The sequence below is a fragment of the Sturnira hondurensis genome, unplaced genomic scaffold (assembly GCF_014824575.4).
Source record: "Sturnira hondurensis isolate 20B ecotype Veracruz unplaced genomic scaffold, ASM1482457v3 Scaffold0015596, whole genome shotgun sequence".
NCBI lineage: Eukaryota > Metazoa > Chordata > Mammalia > Chiroptera > Phyllostomidae > Sturnira > Sturnira hondurensis.
In genome coordinates this window covers 228,172-239,732 of record NW_028088227.1, presented here as the reverse complement: position 1 = coordinate 239,732, position 11,561 = coordinate 228,172, and the positions used below count along the sequence as shown (strand labels likewise).

The 11,561-nt window shown below is 46.7% G+C and overlaps 1 protein-coding gene across 1 annotated transcript in view; it reads right to left on the bottom strand.

Moving 5' to 3' along the window:
• Window positions 1-11,561, bottom strand: part of TET3 (tet methylcytosine dioxygenase 3) — a 99,935-nt gene that overhangs the window by 17,195 nt on the left and 71,179 nt on the right. The window contains exons 5-6 of the mRNA XM_037064856.1: window positions 8,461-8,551; window positions 2,689-2,782 (exon numbers count right to left, since the gene is read on the bottom strand). Coding sequence (XP_036920751.1) covers window positions 2,689-2,782; window positions 8,461-8,551 — 185 coding nt within the window. The remainder of the gene's footprint in view (window positions 1-2,688; window positions 2,783-8,460; window positions 8,552-11,561) is intronic.

Sequence of the window (11,561 nt, the reverse complement as noted above, 5' to 3'; positions counted from 1 at the left end):
CACCTAGAAGAGGCGAGTTCACAGAGAGAGCAGAAGGGAGTTGCCAGATGTGAGGGGAGAGGGTGGGGAGCGCCGTTTGACGACGACGGCTGCGGGGCAGACTGCGGTGATGGCTGCGTCACCGTGTACACGCAGCTGTGCCACCGGACTGTAGCCGTAAAAACGGTTAGAATGGCAAATCTTATGTTTTACCTATTTCAATACAGCTTTTACAATTTAATAATGTGAATATAATAAAATCCACTGAATTATATACTTCACAAAGGCCAACAGTATGTGAGCTATATCTCAATCTGGCTGCCGACTCAAAAGCAAGGGCCTGGAGCCCGACGCGCTCTGCTCCTCAGGGTCTGGCTGTTCCCTCCCCCGGTCCTCCCCTCAGTCTGCACTCACCCCTGAAACATGTCCTGGCTCCCAAAACAGGAGGTCAAGGCACAGGGTCCTGGTAGTGGAGAATGAGGGGGCTGAGTCTCCCCCAAAGACCCCGTGTCATTCTGTGACAAACTAAGATGTAGGTGCAGATAAAAAGGGGAGCCTGGGAAGGACTCTTGAGTGGCGGAGTGAGGAACAAGACTCAAGGATGGGTTCCCAGGACAATAAGCAGGGGGCTTAATTATGTAAAGAGCTTCATGCTGCAGAATGGGGGGACAGATGGGTGGCAGGGGGTAGCCTGGGAACCCGGACATAACACAAGCACAAAGTCCTGAACTAGGGCAGTGGGGAATAAAATAGGAAAAGGAGTGAATTCCAGAGACAATTGGAAGAGAGGTGATTTTGGGACCACCTGAATACAGGAACTGGGGGACAGGGAAAAGTCACAAGGGATGCCCACATTTTGTGCTGTAGCAGCTCGCATCCGTGTTGGTACTGGGAACATGCAGGGCTGAGGCCTCTGCAACACCCAAGTGCCTATTTCCAGCAGGCCCAATGGAGGGGCCCAGAGGACAGCAGGCATCTGCGCTGGACACAGACTTGGTCGTGAGTATGTCCGTGTCCAAGGGGCATCCAGGCAGGTGACATAAATGAGGAAAATGGACCAGATGTAAGAAGACTAGGGAGTGGCGTGGACTGTGGCAAAGGGACAGCACTTGCATCTTCCAAAGGAGGAAGCAAAGCCTCCTCTTCATCAACCACTGCTTATAGGGAATTCCAGCCCAATGTAGCTATCTCTAGCAATTTTGCAAGAAGAAAATAGAAATCCAGATTATTACATGCAATCTCCTCTTAAAAAGATAGAAGCACCACATCCGATTTTTTTTTATTGTGGTAAAAAATGTGTGACATAAAATTTACCATTTCAGCTGTTTCTAAGTGTACTGTTCAGAGGCAGAAAGTACATTCACATCCACATGGCTGTGCAATCGTTGCCAGATCTCGTCCATCTTCCAAAACAGAACCTCTGCCACCGTTAAACACTAACTCTCCATTCTCCCCCACCCACAGCCCTTGGTAACTACCCTCCTACCTTTTTGGCCCATGAGTTTGACTATTCTGGGTCCCTCACATAAGTGGAATCATATAATATGTGTCCTTTTATGACTGGCTGATTTCATTTAGCATGTCTTCAAGGTTCACCCCTGCTGTAGCGTGTGTCAGAATTTCCTCCTCACATGCTAAACAAAACATACCTTTGGACTCATTTGCCATGAGTCCCTGCTTTGAGCCTTCATTAAATACAAAGATGCAAAGGCAGGGGGTAAACACCAGATAAGGACAGGCATGTGCCCACAGATGGGCTCAGGCTGACCAAAGGTCATTGACCACTATCCTTCACTCCAAGTGAGCTGTGTGTGTGTTCACACTGCCTTTCTGCCTCAGCCCACATGAGTCTCCTCACTGGAAACGCCTCCTCTCCCTCCTCACCCGTCAGATGTGGCCCTGTATTCACGGCCCCACGCACGTCCACATTCACTGGGAAAACCGGCTGACGCTCCTCCCATCACCTGTGTCCCTGCCCCTCAACGCTACAGCACCAAATCTGCCTCTCCAAGTTCAACCTCGATTATTCACATCTCTGCAATTTTATTTCATGTGTCTCAACATCATAAGCAGATGAACACAGGGAGAGGGCTTCCCATTTTCCCTGCATATCCCTCTCCTAGGCACCCAGCACAGTGTGGGGCTCACAGCCACCCCACGACCCTGCCACTCCTCACGCTGCAGTGGTCCTAAAAAACTCTTTGTGGACTGGAAGTGTAAGGGTCAGAAAACTCTGGGTGAAATTGGGGTCTGAGTCACTGACATCACCCTGCTGAGACACCCAGGTTGCCTCATAAGACACAGTGGCTCAGAAGCAAGGCTGCCCCTGACCTTGCCTGACCTACCCCATTCCAGACAGGGGACAGAGCCACTAGAAACTCTGGGCACACAGAGGGAGAAGAGCAGTCTGTTTGTCATTGGCCTCAGTGGGGCCTGGACCTCGGTTAGATGCCATCTTCAGCCTTGAACGAGGGGACGGTGTGAGCCGAGTATAATGAATGACTAGAGCAGTCCCAAGGCCAGCCCAGAATGCCAGGGGCTGGCATTTACGTAAAAGGAGGTCAAGTCGCTGAGGCTGGGGGAAAGGACTGTAACCACACACCAGAGGCTGGTTCCAAGGTTCCCTAGAAAGAAACACGTCTACTTCCTCCCCACAGCCCAGCCCTGGAGAGTGAGGCACAGCCTGGGCTGCAGGGTCACAGCACTCACCCACTTGGCGATGGGGCAGCCGCGTGAGCTCTTCCCCTCCTTCCCCGTGTAGATGACCTTCTCGATCCGGATGGCTTTCCCCTTCTCTCCATACCTGGAGAGGGAGACAGAAGCACCCTTCGCTCAGAGGAACCCAAAGGAGAGCAACTTACAGTAAGAAGGCAAGCCTCTTCAGGTTTCTAGTTACTGTGGGGGCAACAGAGAAGAAAGAGAAAGGTGTAAATGTTTATTCTGTGCTAAGAGCTTCTGGGAACACAGTGGCCACTTCCAGGTTCCCACAGCCTCTGGTGCCCCTGGCCCAGCTCTGTCCCAGGGAGAGGTCCAGCAGAATGTCCCTGATTATTGGCTCTGAGCCTGTAGGAAGGTAGGCAAACCAGGCATTTGTGTTTAGCCCTGTCAGCTGAGTTGCCCTGAGGGCTAGCTATTTATAAATTCAATGAAACAAAGAAAATACACGGGGAAATCCTTATTGTTCTCTTTCAACAACCTACAACTGACATGTGAACATGACAAGGACAGCTGAGGTCAGGGAGAAGCAACTCCATGAAGCACGAACTGACTCCGAGATTCCCTCAGACAGTAAATACACCTGGTTCCCACTCAGACGTCTGCCCTGGCCCACCTACACGTGTGCACGCCCAGGGATCCTGAGAGCAGCTAATTGACCAAAGCACCCTCAGAAGTGATGAGACTACGGCCCCAGAGCTGAACTGGCCGGCTCGAGGCCACCCAACTCCCTGGGAGTAAGGATGCCTGACGTGCAGCCCAGGAGGTCGGACAGACTGGGCTGGTGCACCAGCCCAGGGACTTTCTCACTACAAAGACTGTGGCCACATGACTGGACTTTTCCAAGCCTCAGTTTCCTCATCTGTAAAATGCAGATAAAAATGATTTCTTCCTCCTAGGCTTAGAAAAAAGATCAAATGAGGGAATCCACACGGAGTGCATTATTTAAAGTGCTTTGAAGTTCTTGGCATAAGGGAAGAGTCCAACAAACATGAATTATTCTTAATAATGTAAACAGTCATCTTACTGAATTATCTTGTTTTTAATAGCTTCTTTCTTTCAGGTACAGTATATTTCCTGCAAATAGTGGTCACTTGCCACCTCTTCGTTTTTAACTCTTTACACCCCTGTCTCCGTCTCTCGCCTCCGTGCTGACCAGCGCTGCGGAGGCGCTAGCAGGCACGTGGGCTTATTTCCCGACTGTGCCGGGAATGCCCCCAGCTGTTCAGCACTGAGCATGAAGCTCTCCGACTTTGGGACAGAGAGAGGCTTCCTCACTCAGAAAGGGTCTCTTGTTCCAAGGATGTTCAGTCAAGAATTGATAACCTTTACTAACTAGTGTCATCCCAATAAATGTAACCAAATTTTTAACACTTAAAAACCGATTACTTTTATCAAAAACATTTTTAGCATCTAAGGAGAGAGATAACGGAATGGTTTTTCTCATTTGGTCCATTAACATGGAATGCTATTTTAACAGACTTTCTAAATCAAACTATCCTTGGATTTCTGTAGTGAATCCAATTTTGGGTCTCAGCATACTATTTTAATAGGCCATTTAATAGAGGGTAATGTTATCACAGCTATTACAGTCATACATGTTGCTAACACACACACAGTTTCACATACGTTCCATCTCACTCCACTCGCCCCGCAATAACTGTGTGAACACACCAAGATTAGGAACAAGACACTTATTGCCACACCAATAGCAGAAACATCAGGAACCACGGGAGTGTCCAGCACAGGGCTGGCTGCATAGAGTGCAACGCACTTCCGCACAACAAAGGCCGTGCGGCCGTCCAAAAGGATGTAACAGTTACGTGTGCTGACAGGGACGAGATGGGGGGCAGCAGCTGCCCACGGTGGGCACAGTATGGCTGATCCCACTTGATTCGACATTTCTTTATATCATTTGTAGGTCTTTGTAAATGCTTACAAAGAACTTAAAGGTAAGCTTTGCTTTTTTTAAAGTTTCTTCTGGGAAGGCAAATTGCTAGAGAGCTGTATTCACTTTCAACTTTTTTGAAAAGGGCTCTTACAGACATGTTTTGTTTTTGTGATTGGAAAAGAGAACTAATATTTAAAAAATGCTGATCTGAGGTTTCTCGGAGTTCTCTATTTCACTCAGGCCTCAGTGAAGAGGTGAAAACTGTTTCTGATAATTACCACATTAAAATTCTAAGGCTATGCGAGTCCCATATAGAATGTGCTTGCGGACAGCACTCCGGGGAGTTCCCACAGCGTGGTCTGGCTCAAGAGGACAAGACCACATAGTGCTGCTTTTGTCTGGGTCCCGGAAAACGTTCAACGCAACAAAATTTATCAAGAAGCGGCCCCTGAGGGCAGAGGCTGGGTGCCCAGTGAGTGCTGGGGTCGCTGTGGGAGGAACAGCCGGAGCTGACCACACTGCTCTCACCGGAACGGACAGGATATCGTGTTCCCCACAGGAGGGTGAGCTGAGGACACTGACTCGGGCTTCCTGGCTAGGACCTGCCGCACCATCCCGCCCTTGCGAGAAAAGCTTCCTGTAGTGAGCTTCATATTCCAGAGCAAATAAAGGGGCCAAGCACTGAATGATTGGCTAGACACTTTTTTTAAAACCAGCACTGTCTCGGTATTTAAAGATAACCGACTGACTCTAGATTTCTTTTTTCTTAAATGTCTTACTTTCTGCCCTACCATTAGAGGCTTTTTTAGAATATGGAATGAATTCCTAGACCCTAAACTAAGTCTGCAAGGATGGACTGAAACCTCATCCCCAAGGGAAACCCGATCATTCCAGCCAGTGGTTCTTCAAGGGCGCAGGCAGGACGGGCATCACCTAGAAACAGGGGAGCAAGGGCACAGTCCAGGGTCACAGACTCGGGGCTGGGGGCCACAGGCTGTGCCTTCCCAAGCCCTCTAGGAGATGGAAGCACACTCAAGTCTGAGAACCACTGACCTACACCGGTGCTTCTTCGGGGTTACCTCTATCACACTGAGGCCAGCTCCCCCACACTCAGAGGAATAGTGCTGGCTCTTCATTTCCAGAATGAACCTTGGATGAACTCCTCGCCTGCAGAGAATCGATCCTCTTCCCACCAGAGGCCACAGGGCTCTGAGCAGCACTCCATTCTCAGACACACATTGGAACAGCTGGCTCCAACCATCAGGGGCGATGAGGGCTGGGTCGCCGGGAGGGATGGAACACCTACTAAACTGGGATGATGTTTTAGGGCTCCCTTTTGACTGCCCCTCCTTCCTCCACATCTTTACCAGGTAAACTAAAAGCACCGGTGTCTCCTTGATTTTGTTTGCTTTCCCTCCTGTGGCCCCAGAGGAAGGAAAGGTCTAGGGAGAGGGGCAGCCTGACTCATTCACAAACTAGACCCCCAGCTGGGTTCTTTTCATTGTCAACCGTTCAATCCCTTTCTGGTTCCCAAAGGAACTTGAAGACGTGTCTAGATGATAAAAATAGGAGGCGGTGGCACCACAATAAAGGTGGAAACAGACCTTTTCCTTTTGATGTTGGTACACAAAACGCAGACAGTGGGCCTTGCGTGTGTTTTTGAGACAAACCTGGAACATTTCATCACATGAGAAATCAAGGAAGCTAATGGAGGCTCCTCGGGGTCCTGTCAAAAGGACTCAGGAGTGAACCTGAACAGGCTCCCATGGGCCAAAGATGAGAAACGACATTCCTCCTAACGGGGCACACAAATCTGGCTCTCGCTTATGGGCAGCCAACACAAAGATGCAAACACAATCTGTTACATGATCTACAAGGTCCTCAAGATAAAAATAAACCAGTTGCTGAGGAAAAACACAAGTTTTCCTGGTCTTGAGAGAAACTCCTCTTTTGGATCAGTTTCTGAAGAATCTATACTTGGCTGTTATTTTTAAAGCAATGAGGAAAAGAGAGGAGAAATCTCAACTGTATTACTATCTCTTAATCCTTGTTTGAAAACAGTCTTCTGTAACTAAAAGTTGTTTAGACAGCTATCTAGAAGTCTCATAAAATTGCGACGGAAACACACACACGCACACACACACAGTATCCCAGAATGAACTCTGTGCATTTGAGCCCCAGACAGCCCTCAGACGGGGTGAGAATTCCTTCCAAAAGTCAGTGGCCAAAGTGATGACCCTCCTGACCTTGAAACTGTGACACACAGGTATGTGTGTACAACACACACCTGTCTTAAGTACGTTTCATTCTTGCTGACTCAGAGGTGCCCCTTCAGTCAGGCCCGAATCCACAGCCTGGGTGTCTCTGATCAACTGCTTTTCTGCTTTGAATATAAATGTTTCCAGATGGTACATGGGAATGAAGAGGGATTACGATGGACCACTGTCTTCCATCCACCTTGCCTTTTATTCATTCAGGGACGCTCTGAGTTATTACTCAGTGAAAAATCATGCTCCCTGCTCTATCAATGAAAGGATTAGTCTGGCTCCCCAAGTCAGACAAAATCAGGTCCCCAAATTTGTGGAAACTCAGAGCCACTCAGCCTTCCACACATGTATGTATATGTATGAACAAACATGTTATGTCTGTCTACATAACCTTTGCCTTTACTACTAAAATACTATTGCTTATTATAAAATAATGTAGCCAGTACACGGGTATGTGAGGTAGACACTCCCTATGTAGTAGTTACCAGTAAACACTGAGTGTTTGACATACGATCGGTTCAGTTTGTCCTCCCAACTCTCCCACAGTGTGAGCACGTCTCTCACTCCAGTTCGCAGATAAGAAGCTGAGTCACAGAGAACCTGAGCGACTCGGCAGTAAGGGGGTAGGCCAGGACTGACTGGGCCTCAGTGCAGCTTCAGTGTCCACATGCTCTCAATCACTATCTTACTGTCCATAAACTGGAACACACAGCATTTAATGCCTGTTGTGGACAGGTGTACAGATTTTAAAGTCTCTATCCATACAAACTGCTTAAGAAAGAACAAGAGAGGGCTATTAAGTAAAAACCCTATAGCCTTGCGTTTGAATTATAAGTGTCAATATAAACTCCCAATGTATTTAAATCATTAAACAGTAACAAAAATCAAAAACTGACACACACACACATCTTTGCTCTTTCACTGAAGTGGTCCAGAAACTGAGCACCCCAGTGGCAGTGAGCACGCCCTGCTCCCATCTGTTTTCTAAATGCTTTCCCCCCCCCACAATAAAAGGAACCAGGATTTCTTGGATAAAGGTACAATGTAAGTAGAGAACATCTTGTCGTCCAAGAAATCAAGAAAGCCAGACTCCCAGGACCATGTCAAAAGGACTCAGGAGGCAACCACTGGCCGAAGATGAGACAATACATTCCTCCTAGTTGAGGTACAAAAGTATCACCTACAAAGTAGTTTAAAAAAATAAAGAAAAAACAATCTGTTTCTCATCAAGCCTTTACACCTAACTACCAATTGATAGGATGTAGGGCAGAAGACCATGTTAAACACACTACAGGAAAGCTAGCAGCAAAATGCAGGGCATGAGGAACTCCACAGGACATGCGACCACTTCACCACATTGCTTCAGTAAGAAATATTTCAAGAAAGAGAGAGAGGAAAAGGGGAAAGGGGGATGGATGGAGGACAGACCTACAAAGAAAGAGACTCAGAAGTAATAGGCGAGTCCCACGGTCAACCTTCCACAGTCTGAGGAACAGTATTCCCTTCTGTATGTTGTCTAGCACAAGGCAGTGAAACTGAGAGGTGTTCCAAGTCCACGTTCTGTTAACGACTTGTGCATTTCTCCTTGGACATCTGCGCATCACTCACCGCTCCTCCATGAGTTCCCGGATAGAGGCTACCGTGGGGCCAGATCCCAGGTGGGTGTAATACGGACCTTCATCTTTCTCCACTATTTGTTCTGCAGAAACACAGAGTAAACATTAATTGGAGACAACAGTTCCTCAACATTCACTTGGAAAGGCAAACCAATAGGAAAATTAATGGGCACAGTACAAAACAGGAAATTCAAATGGCTTATAAACACGTGACAATGTGTTCAACTCCATCATAAATCAGGAAACACAAATTAAATGAAATACCATTACACAAATTGGCAAAAATTTTAAAGTATAATAAAACCATGTGCACCGGCTGGTGTGGCTCAGTAGGTTGAATGCCAGCCTGTGAACCAAAGGGTCACTGGTTTGATTCCCAGTCAGGGCACATGCCTGGGTTGCAGGCCAGGTCCCCAGTAGGGGGTGCATGAGAGGCAACCACACACTGATGTCTCTCTCCTTTTTCTCCCTCCCTTCCCCTCTCTCTAAAAATAAATAAATGAAAATCTTTAAAAAAATAAAAATAAAAGCATGTGTTGTCGAGACTGCAGTCCAACCACGCTGGAATGTAGTTCATCATCATACATATTCTAGACCAGGGGTCGGCCAACAACTCCACTCCATATATCCACACAACTGGACTGAAAACAAGGACTCGACAGTCCCCGCATGCCCGCGTCCACAGCAGCACTGTTGACGAGAGCCACAGGTGAGAACACCATGGGTGTCCATGAACAGAGGAAGAGGAGGACGCGCTCTGGCTGTACAGTGTTGGTCCACCGCAAAAACAAAGTCCGGCACCTGCTACAGACGCTGGGTGAACCTTGTGAAAGCATTAGGCTAAGTGGAATAAGCCAGACACAAAAGGACAAGCATTGCAGGATTCCACTTATATGAACTGCCTAGAATAGGCGCATTGAGATAAAAGTGAGAGATTATCAGGGCCTGGGAGGAGTGGGGGAAGTGGAGTCACTGCTTAATGGGCACAGAGTTTCTGTTCGGGGTGATGAGAAGGTTTTGATCCTAGAAAGTGGTGATGGCTGCACCGTACTGTGAATGTAATTAATGCTACTACACTGTACACTTAAAAATGGTGAAAACAGAAAATTTTAGGTTATGTATATTTTACCACAATTTTAAAAAGAAAGGAATGAAGTACTGATTCATGCTACAATGTGGCTGAACCTCAAAAACCTTATGCTAAGTGAAAGAATCCAGACATAAACGATCACATATTGTATGACTCCATTCACATAAAAATATCCAGAGTGAGTAAATTCATAGAAACAGAAAGCAGACTGGTGGTTGGTTGCCAGAGGCCGGGAGGAGAGGGCAACACAAGGTAACTACACAATGGGTTTTATTCGGGGCGATGAACGTGCTTTGGAACTAGACAGGTGGTGGTTGACGGCTGTGAGTGTACGAAACGCCACTGAATTATTCACTGTAATGTGATTAATTTTATGTTATGTGAAGTTCACTAAATTTTTTTCAAAATGAAGCAACCAGTGATTCATGGAACAACATGGGTGGGCTTCAAAGAACTTTACACCAACACTGTACTCGAGTTGGAAAGTTTGTTTCACGTCTAAGGAGGCATGACAACGAAATGCAATGTGGTGTCATACACAGGGTCCTAGAACAGAAAAGAGACATCAGTGGAAAAATGGACGTTGGATGTACCACAGTCGTGTAAGACCCCGAAAGTCGGGGAAGCTGGGTAAAGAAATACAGGAACTCTCTGTACCAGCTTTATAACTCTATTATAAACGTAAAATTTACATTTTACATTTGGTAAAATAAATGTTAAAAAATAAAAGTTAAAAAATAGACAAACCAAAATAACTAAGCAGGGGACCCTAACTTGCTGACGCTGTCTGTCCAAGAGGGTGTCTTGGCCACATGCACCAATTTGTATGCAAGGACTTTCACAGCGACATTATTTGCAGTAGTCGGAAGTGGAAACAGCCCATAACGCAGCAACAGGGACAGAGGTCAGGGAAAGGCAGCACAGTCACATGATGGCAGACATGAGAAGTGACACGCTGCAGCAGCACGGCCGCACGCCGCACGGCAGTGAGTGGAAGAAGACCCGCACGGCACAAGGACAGCAGGAGCACACTGAAATAACATCCAAAGCCGAGCTGGACTGGACAACACTGCTCAGAGAGCCACAGGTGCTCGCATCACTAGGCTGAAACGCAGAACTGCAGACACTCAGCAATTCTGTCCCTACAAAAAATGGCCATTTCAGACGGTTCCACCTTAAAGAAAACCAAGGAGATTGTTGTCACAAGTGGAGAGAATGGCCACCCCTGTGGGGTGGGAGAGGACCCTGTTTAGAAGAGAATATGGGGTTTCAGGGAAACTGGGAATGGTCTATTTCTTGGTCTACGTGGTGGTTATACAAGTGTTTATCTTATAAATTTTCATTAAACAGCAGGGGAATGTTCTGTGTACTTTTCTATACAGTATATGGAATTCACAACTTTTAACATGTAAAAAGCATTAATGTACCTACGCTATGCGGAACATGAAGCTCAGCTTTACAGGGGAAACGAGACAGCACAGAACGGACGGGGCCCTTACAAAGTGCACCATCTGGCTGGGCAGGGAAGGCTCACACACGGGGAGGTACCTTATGGCACCTCATGCCAACAGGCCAGACTAATCTTTTTAATGCATGGTGTTGGGACAACGGGGGGGGGAAGTCTGATCCATACTTAATACACCCTATCCCCAAATACATTTTAAATGGTCAAAAGCTTTAAATACAAAAAATAAATAAATATACAAATATCTGGAAGAAAAACAAATAAACTATGCAAACATCTGGAAGGAAAAACAATGAAATAGTCATGAAGTGGTAAGATCTCTACACATAACGTGAAATTCAGAAGCCACACATATTTAACAAAAAACCCTGATAGAGTTAACTAAAGAAAGTTTTGTAGTTAATTACTACCAAAAATCAAGCCAAAAGACAAATACCACACCAAGAGGAAATACCTGAACCTCACACCAGACAAAAGTCTGATTTTCCTACTATATCAAGAGCTCTTACAGCTTAGTAAGGTCAGCAACACAACAGAA